The 8027-nt window shown below is 39.8% G+C and overlaps 1 protein-coding gene across 3 annotated transcripts in view; it reads right to left on the bottom strand.

Moving 5' to 3' along the window:
- USP22 (ubiquitin specific peptidase 22) overlaps positions 1-8027 on the bottom strand; it is a 105614-nt gene that overhangs the window by 2367 nt on the left and 95220 nt on the right. For all 3 annotated transcript variants that reach the window (XM_009645921.2, XM_009645919.2, XM_035901317.1), the window contains 4 exons: positions 6819-6945; positions 3948-4039; positions 2444-2506; positions 367-516 (listed from right to left, as the gene is read on the bottom strand). In XM_009645921.2, the coding sequence (XP_009644216.1) occupies positions 367-516; positions 2444-2506; positions 3948-4039; positions 6819-6945 (432 nt within the window). The remainder of the gene's footprint in view (positions 1-366; positions 517-2443; positions 2507-3947; positions 4040-6818; positions 6946-8027) is intronic.

Here is an 8027-nt window from a genome sequence, read left to right as displayed (position 1 = left end):
AATCCAAAGGTTCTGCAGACAAAGACCAGATTGCGGCATGGAAGTAAATACCGCTCCTACACTGGATGATCGTATCACTTGGGTTTTCAGAGTCCCTTCCGTTAGCAAGCAAGAGTTTGGACGTGAGCACCAGTTACAGACACTGCGGAGTCAGCTGATGCCCCTCGTCCTTTCCCTCTTCTTCTTTCAACAAATCAGGATTATAAAGCAACATTCTGAAGCACTGACACATACACAGAGACACATTAGATATTCAAAGAGAGAAATTAAGTCTTCTCTGATGAAAGGGTCTTTTAACCAGAAGTAAGGAAAACCCAACAAAGGTCAATGTTTCCCTTCCTTTCCCCTTTCCAGTTCACAACTTACCCTTCACTGTCTAGCACATCCTTAATGCTAGCCTTGGTGATAATGGCATCATCACACTTGAACCACTGGTCCTTGTGCTGCCGGATGAAGCTGGTATAGTGCCCGCTCTCCAGGGTTCCCTGGTGATTAACTACTGCAAACAAGGAATACCTGGTATAGAAAAGAGTTAATGAATAAATGGATCAACAGGGGAAAAACAACGGACGTTTTTGACAGGCAGAAGCTTGCGTTCATAAACATGTACAGAAATAGTAAAGGATCTGATCCATCAATAAAACACCAGCTCTTAACATTAACTGGGAAGAGGGCATCCTTGCCCAGGAAAAAGAACAACATTTTTCTTTTTCTGTCTGGCTATTACTGCAACACTCCAGTCTGATGACAGCTGTCAGCTTTACCAATACTGGCTTCCAAATATTTTTCTTCTAAAATAGATCAATATTGATGCGTTCCTGAAGAGGATCACTGATTATCTAGTCCGACCTTCTATTTCCCTTCTATAACTCCCCTGGAGTTAGTTACTCCAGTGAAGCAGAAAAATGCATCTGAGGTATGGGGAAAGAGGTAATCTTAAATATAGCTAATCCTAAGTATTTCTAGTGATAAATTGCCATACTGATTAATTGTCCTTAATCTGGAAAGTCTGTACCTGTTTTGAAATACTGAATATGTTCAGCCTCAACCTCCACCTTTCAGATGCTGCTGTGCATTTGCCTGCTAACCTGAAAACCAGCAGACACATCTCTGTTCCAAAGAAAGATACTGATAAGATTGATCAAGTTGCTCTTCACTTTTTTTCCCTTTTCTTAAAAAGGAGAAGATTGGAATCCTTGGCTTTTCTGTTCTAAGGCAAGATTTTATTTCCAGTCTTAAATATACTTGCAGCTCTTTTTCAAATGTTCTCCACTCTCTCTAACTCTTTCTTAAAATGCTGTCCTCAAACTGGGACGCAAACACAGCTGCTCAATGGTAAAATAATCTCTCTAATCTCACTTGATATTGTCTGACTTGAGTTCAGAATTCACAGAGCTCTTTTGACACAGTGGTGCTGCAACAAGGCACCTATTCAGCTGTCTACAGAGCCACTGGTTTGTGAAGTGACCCTCTTCCTAGTGAGTCCTTTAATCCAACTAGGATGGACACCACTCTTTAGTCCTCAATGGAGGATTCTAAGGTTGCCCCAGCTGTTTACTGGCATCCAGCCTTACCAAGCAGCCCAGGTGCCTCTGCTCTCACCACCTAATCCTCTTCACTGTTAAAAACTTCTCCAACTTAAGGTGCAAACCTCAGAAGTGATCAGTTGTGTTTTCTTTCAGATCTTTGCTAGCACTATTAAACACCACACGTCTAACGAATCAATTGCTACAGGACCACACATACTCCCTGGTATCTGCTTGGATGACAACTGTACTAAGACCTCGCTGGCTATAGTTTTTACTATTGTATGATTCCAGTTTCTTAATGAAACTTTTAGCGCCAAATGAAGTGCCTTGAAGAATTTAAATACATAACATCAGCACGACTGTAGCAACCAAACTTGTAATCTTATTAAAAAAAAGGTAAGGTTTGTGTGACCACCTCTATTCCCATGAAGCTATGGATACTGGTTTCAGTTACACTCTACATTCTTGAGCAAGTCCTGTATCAGTTCGTCATTTATTCTGACTGGAATCAATACCTGACCAAGAGTTTCTGAGGGCATCATCTACTTGGGACTTTGAGTGTCAGTGTTCTATAAACTTTCTTTTGGTCCTCTGGAAATCCCTTTCCTATTGCAATAGAAGTAGGATTATTTAAAAGAAACCCCCATCCCTTTTAATAGTGTAGCCATAGCTTTTAATTTTGCTCATAGACCGATTGCTGGGGTTATCACCTTCAGATTTGAAAGTCAGCTGCCAGAAAACCACGAAAGGATAGGCAATTGTAGTGAAGGAAGCTTTATTTTGCAACAGTTCAGACTTACTGTGCTGTCAAATATGGTAATGCGCTTCACACTGCGGGATATACAGCAGACTATATACCTCCTTCTAGAAGCCAACTACCTTTCACAATAGGAGTCATGGAATGTACCACTTACTTATTATCATTGTTTAGACTATCCGTCGGCTGCTGGTACTGCCCGTTCATTCTGCTCTCTTTACTGCAACACACACACACACAAAAATCCAGTCACTTAAAGCAGTGGCTTCCCAAACCGAGGAAAGAGGTTTTACATGACACAGCCTGTTTGCTGAATCCAGGTCCTTATTCAAAAGCACAATGCTGCTTAGCAGCAGAGAAAGGCTGCTGATTAGGATGCTAAAGATGCTTTATTTGTTCTCACAGCAATGCTACCATAAGAAACACCATTTCTCCTCCCGGTCAAGGCTTCAGTGCTGCAAATACAGATCTGTTTACGTCAAATGTCCTATCCAGAAAGCTTAAAAACAGGTTAAGAAAAGATTTGTATTTTAAACCTGGAAAAACATCTAATTACATCAATCCTTTATCCTGTGATGGGTCAATCATCCTGGCTCTGACTTGTAAATTCGTTTTGTGTTTTGACAGCAGCAATAGGATTATGCTGTTGATTTCATAGCCGATGAAATTCAGATTACTGAGTTATGCCTGCTGATTCTCCCATCTATATTCCATTACACTTGATACCTTTCATCAGCAGAGCCTGTTCTATCCAGGGAGAATTCACCACAGAGGAACAGGGAAGTCTCAAAATCTCCAGAATATACTGGAATAAACCCTATATTCTTAATATAACACTATTTAACAGAGCTGCACAGCTCTCCTTTCTCTCCTTTCTCTCCTGGCAGAAGCATCTACTTTTCTCCAGGGTGGGGGACAGACGGATGGGAAGTGGGTGAAGCTTGAACTTACTAGTAAAATTTTAGCATCAAATAGAGCCCTTGTTCTAAGAGATGCCATGTTTTGGGGCTTTCTGCATTGCTTCAGATATAAATTAAATATTAATTAAATCTCTTGTATATTTGAATGGAATACCTGACAAGTCTTTCACAAACCTGGGAGGTGGGAGAAGTCTTACTATTTTTCTGTTTAATTACCAGTTAGAAATACCTATTTTAATCTTCACTCTTATTTTTCTTCTTGCAGCATTCTTCTAAACAGAAGTTGAAGGTTCAAAACAAAAAAACACATATTTGCATGTATGCAGGAATAAAGAGGAAGGATTTTTATAACTTCAGAAATACTAGGTTAGGCATTAGGTTCTGTCTCGTCTGCCTAATTACACAAGATGACTCAGGAGATGGGACCAAAGCAGAGATCTGAAGGCAAGATGGATCTGAGTCTATAAATTTAACATGCAACCAGAAACGTAACACACATTAATAATAATAATAAAAAAGTTTAAATATTAAAGCCTTTTCTGGCACACAAAACTCAGTAGTATATCTAAAAATTAGTTTAGAAAAGATGCACATTTCAAGGAGAAGCTTACAGCAGAAGTATCATTATACATACTGTTCTATAACCTTGATTCAAGGATGTTCCATGTTTCATGATGCACATGTATGAACTGGTAAACAGTTCTGTCCAGGTCTTTGGGGGATTTTGAACTTGGTACACACCTGGAAGCCATGAATGGTGTCATGTCCAGCTCCAGCGGAAATGAGACATACGTAGTGATCTTTCGCCTCAGTTTGGCTGAGTGTTCAAACCGCTGGAGACAAAGAGGAAGAATTTTTTTTTTTCTTTAGAGAAAGGCTAAGTTTTCTGTCTTTTATAAATGTCCTAAGCTTAGGAACAATAAAATGAATGCATATTAGCAGTCAGTATCCAGGGACATCCCCAGATTTTTTTTCTATCAACCATCTGGGCTGGGAACCCCAGTGTAAATGCTAACACATTTCTACCAGGAAAATAAACCACGATTTGTGGGGGGAAAAATACAGTATTAATTAGATTGTTTACCTTAATGTCTATACATACAAACTTATTCCCAACTGACATTAAGAAAAAATATATTAAACAGAGAGAGCACACACAGCTTTTACCCAAACCAGTGTTCATTTGTACTACACACTATTCAAATACATGGCTGCTGCCTACACTAGCACACAAAACTGGTGACGATGGGAGCTTGCCATCAGATTCACACACTTAATCCACCCATCCAATCATCTGAAGTGACAGGAGTCAAGCCTACACAGGAAAACCAACTCAAATTAAGGCAAAAATGGAACATGATCATAAAAAAGCCTTGTCCCTCCGCCAAAAGGAGCCTGCAATACCCACCATCCTCTCCTCATCTTCTCAATTGAGCATTAAATGGAAATAGGAACAAATACCAGAAAGAGATGAATGAGTTTCTATTTAAAGGCAGCTTCTCTCCCCATTTCTCAGAAATTCTGCTCTATTTACACTTCAAGTTAATTATTTTCCAATTGTGGTGCCATAACAATTCCCTAGCAACAGATCCAGACATGAAAAGCTGAGACTTCTCTAATTCTTATCTTTTGTGTTTCTTTTTTTGCTTTAACACATGAAATGAAATTTGCATTTTGCATGGACAGGACAACACAATCACTTAGGAAAAGTAATTTATTTAAAAAAAAAAATCTTCAATCATTCTGGATAACATAAATTCTGAACTGAGCGTAGGAAAGGTGTTGGGCACATTCACATTGCCTTGCCCACAGAGCAGAATCACCTAGGCATATCTTGTCAACTACTCTGCAATAATAAAAATAAAATAAAACCAAGAGCCCAACACCCCAAAACTTCCCCCCAAAAGCCAAGCAGCCAGCCAAGCACTCTTGAAACCTCAAGTCAGCTATGCAAGACTGCTCTTCAGGAAGACCACAAACAGGCGAAGAACAACAAAGGAACTGTGCTACTATCTGTTCCCATCAGGCCGATATCTCTGGCATAGAACATCGCATATCATCTTGGTTAATACTCAAGATACAACTGAAGAACTGCTAGGATACGAGGGTGAACATCTGAAGGCATGATTGTCCCCCAAACAGTCCGAAAAGGCCTGTAAATTACCAAAGAGGGAATTCTGTCCACATGTAACACCTCTTTCCAGTAGAAAGCAGAATCAATCTTTGTTCACGAGTACAGACCTTCCTATGGCATTCTGTTTTCATTAACAAGCTTCCCTACAAGCCAAATTTTGAAAATAAATTTTAAAGTCGCTGCTACACTGGATATGGAATTGCTATATAATTTAGCAAGTCCAAACTACAATAATTTCTTGAGTACAGCCCGTGACTTGCTCAGTGAGACCACGACACTATAGTTACACAAATTATTAGATTTTCCAGTATGAACGTACGGACCTAGCATAGAGGGCTACTGGAAAATAAACCAGAAAGACAGCCTGCATGCTACAGCAAAGTTCAGCACGCACTCTGCCATGACAGCTACAAGATAAAGGTCCAATTCCAACACTATTAAAGTTACCCCAGTATTTTACCAAAGTTCAAAGCCTAGAAACCATGTAGGAATTGAACAACTGAATGCAGTCTTTGGAGCAAAAGGCTGCAGTGTGTGTGCTTTCAATTCACCATTCCCCATTTGGAAAGAGAAGCAATACAAGCCTTCATTTGTACACAGCATATAGGCTGCCATATTAAAATCTCTTTCCAGTCACCGTGGTGGGAGGTAAAATGCTGCTTTTCTTTATGTAGCTTACGTGACATTAGTATCATCATCAGATAAGCAGTTTCTTGAAACACTGGCCACAGGAAGAGCTGAGGCCAACGATCAGCAGTTCCTGCCCAGCAATGAGAGGACTTTGTCACTCTGTCCCAGCAGACACTTAAGACCTTAGAGGTCTGCATCTGAAAAGCTCAGGCAGATCAAAGATGCAGTTAAATTACTATGGTAGCTGCTTCTACAAAGGCCTGCGGCATCACTTTTCAAGGACCCTTTCCCTCTTGACCCAGAATAGCCTTCATCTTCTGCGATAGCTACCTACTTTGCACCACAGTCATACTCTTTATACTGAAGACATGAATTATAGGACTAAACTATCTGAGGGCACCAACTACAACATTGTCTCCCATCATTGCATCTGACATAATCTGGATTGGAAATGTTGAAAACTACATCTCAGTTGGGAAGATACAAGAAGCCTCCTCCAGTGCAACCGCTAGCTTTTTCATGCTTTTCCTTCAACACAGAATTCCTCTGTGGCATTCCTCCAGTCAAAGCGTAGGATAAAAATTTTACTGTGAGTAAGTGTTATTGAAGATTGGTTTCTACACTGCTTCAGGCATTGCACTAGCCTTCCGTTTTGTTTCTAGATTCTGATTAGTTAGGTTCCCACAGACATACTGCAAAGCTGTATTATACGTCATGCAATACTATCTTAATAGAAAATCTAGCTGGGCATGCAAGCTGTTCTTTGTATTAATTTATATCATAAAAGATTAAGTCAGTTAAAGCCAGAAGATTATGTCCTCTGCTCTGTCTGCCCCCTGTGAACTTACTTTGAGATGAAAACAGGCCACAATGGGTAACTTCTTCATAGTGAGTTGTTTGGTAGATTCCTGGTAGCTATGGCAACCACTACATTTGATTTTGGCACTGCTTCCTAGATGTTCTGGCCTTGTAAACCTGAAAAAATATTTAAAAAGCAAAGGGATGCACAAAATGGTCACACTGTTTTCTGCACATGCTGAAAACACTTACTTTTACTTGTGGGTCACTGGCATCATGAGAGACAGAGCTCATGGCTTTTAAGTGTCATTTTGAAAAATCCAACGCCTATAATAATACAAAGTGCTAGGGTTCAGATATCCAAATCTGACATTTATCGTTGGTCTACTTGGAAACATTGCACTGAAATGCATCAATGTCTGAGAAAGGAGACTCAGTTAGTTCATCTCCTATAACAGGACAGCTAATCTTCACACCAAAAGCAAAGGTCTTTTGTTTTCAAACCCAAAAACATTGATATGGAAGTTCTGAAGCAAGATGACACTACTTCTGTGCTCAGCTGCATGCTAGTCTGCAGGACACTCTTCTAGCTTGTAGCCCTCCAGGGCTAGGCTCAAAGCTCTGAAATGAAAAGGGCTGTAAACAGAAAGTTCTTTTCAAAATACAGGTATCTTCCAAGAAAAGCCAAGTGTTGACAACTAGAAAAACCTCTTTCAAAATTTTCAGACAGAACTGCTCAAGGGAGCTATAGGAAGAGACCTTTACAGAATAGGGAACTGCTTAGAGAAAATATGCTACCTCTATGTTCTCACCACACACTAAAGCAAAATATCTCTTACTTCTTCAGAAACTGTCAGCACAGAAGCAGCTAGGAACATGGGCTGCTAAGTCTTTTCCTCTGAATTTAGACTTCCATGAGGCAAACAAATCATCTCCCCAGAGGCTGCTTTACAACTAGGATTTTTGAGATGAACTATTTTGAAATGTAATTGAACATTTTATATTAATGCACAGACTAAGCTCATGAGGGCAACACGGTATCAGCTCATCACTAACCCTACCTTGCCTCATTCTGTTTATGGCTAATGCAGCCTCCAGCATTAAATGATCATCACAGCCTCCTGGGCTCCCCTCTTGTTTGATTAACACTATTCCCTTTACCTAGCCTATGTACCACCATTCTCTGGTGGTTTTTTTTTTTTTTTTTTAAATTTTTTTTTTTTTTTTCTTCTCTCAAGTCTGTAAAAAGGCTTTAAAAT

This window comes from Egretta garzetta, unplaced genomic scaffold (genome assembly GCF_000687185.1).
Source record: "Egretta garzetta isolate BGI_Z169 unplaced genomic scaffold, ASM68718v1 scaffold299, whole genome shotgun sequence".
In the NCBI taxonomy this organism is placed as follows: Eukaryota; Metazoa; Chordata; class Aves; order Pelecaniformes; family Ardeidae; genus Egretta; species Egretta garzetta.
This window is presented reverse-complemented; position numbering and strand designations above follow the sequence as displayed.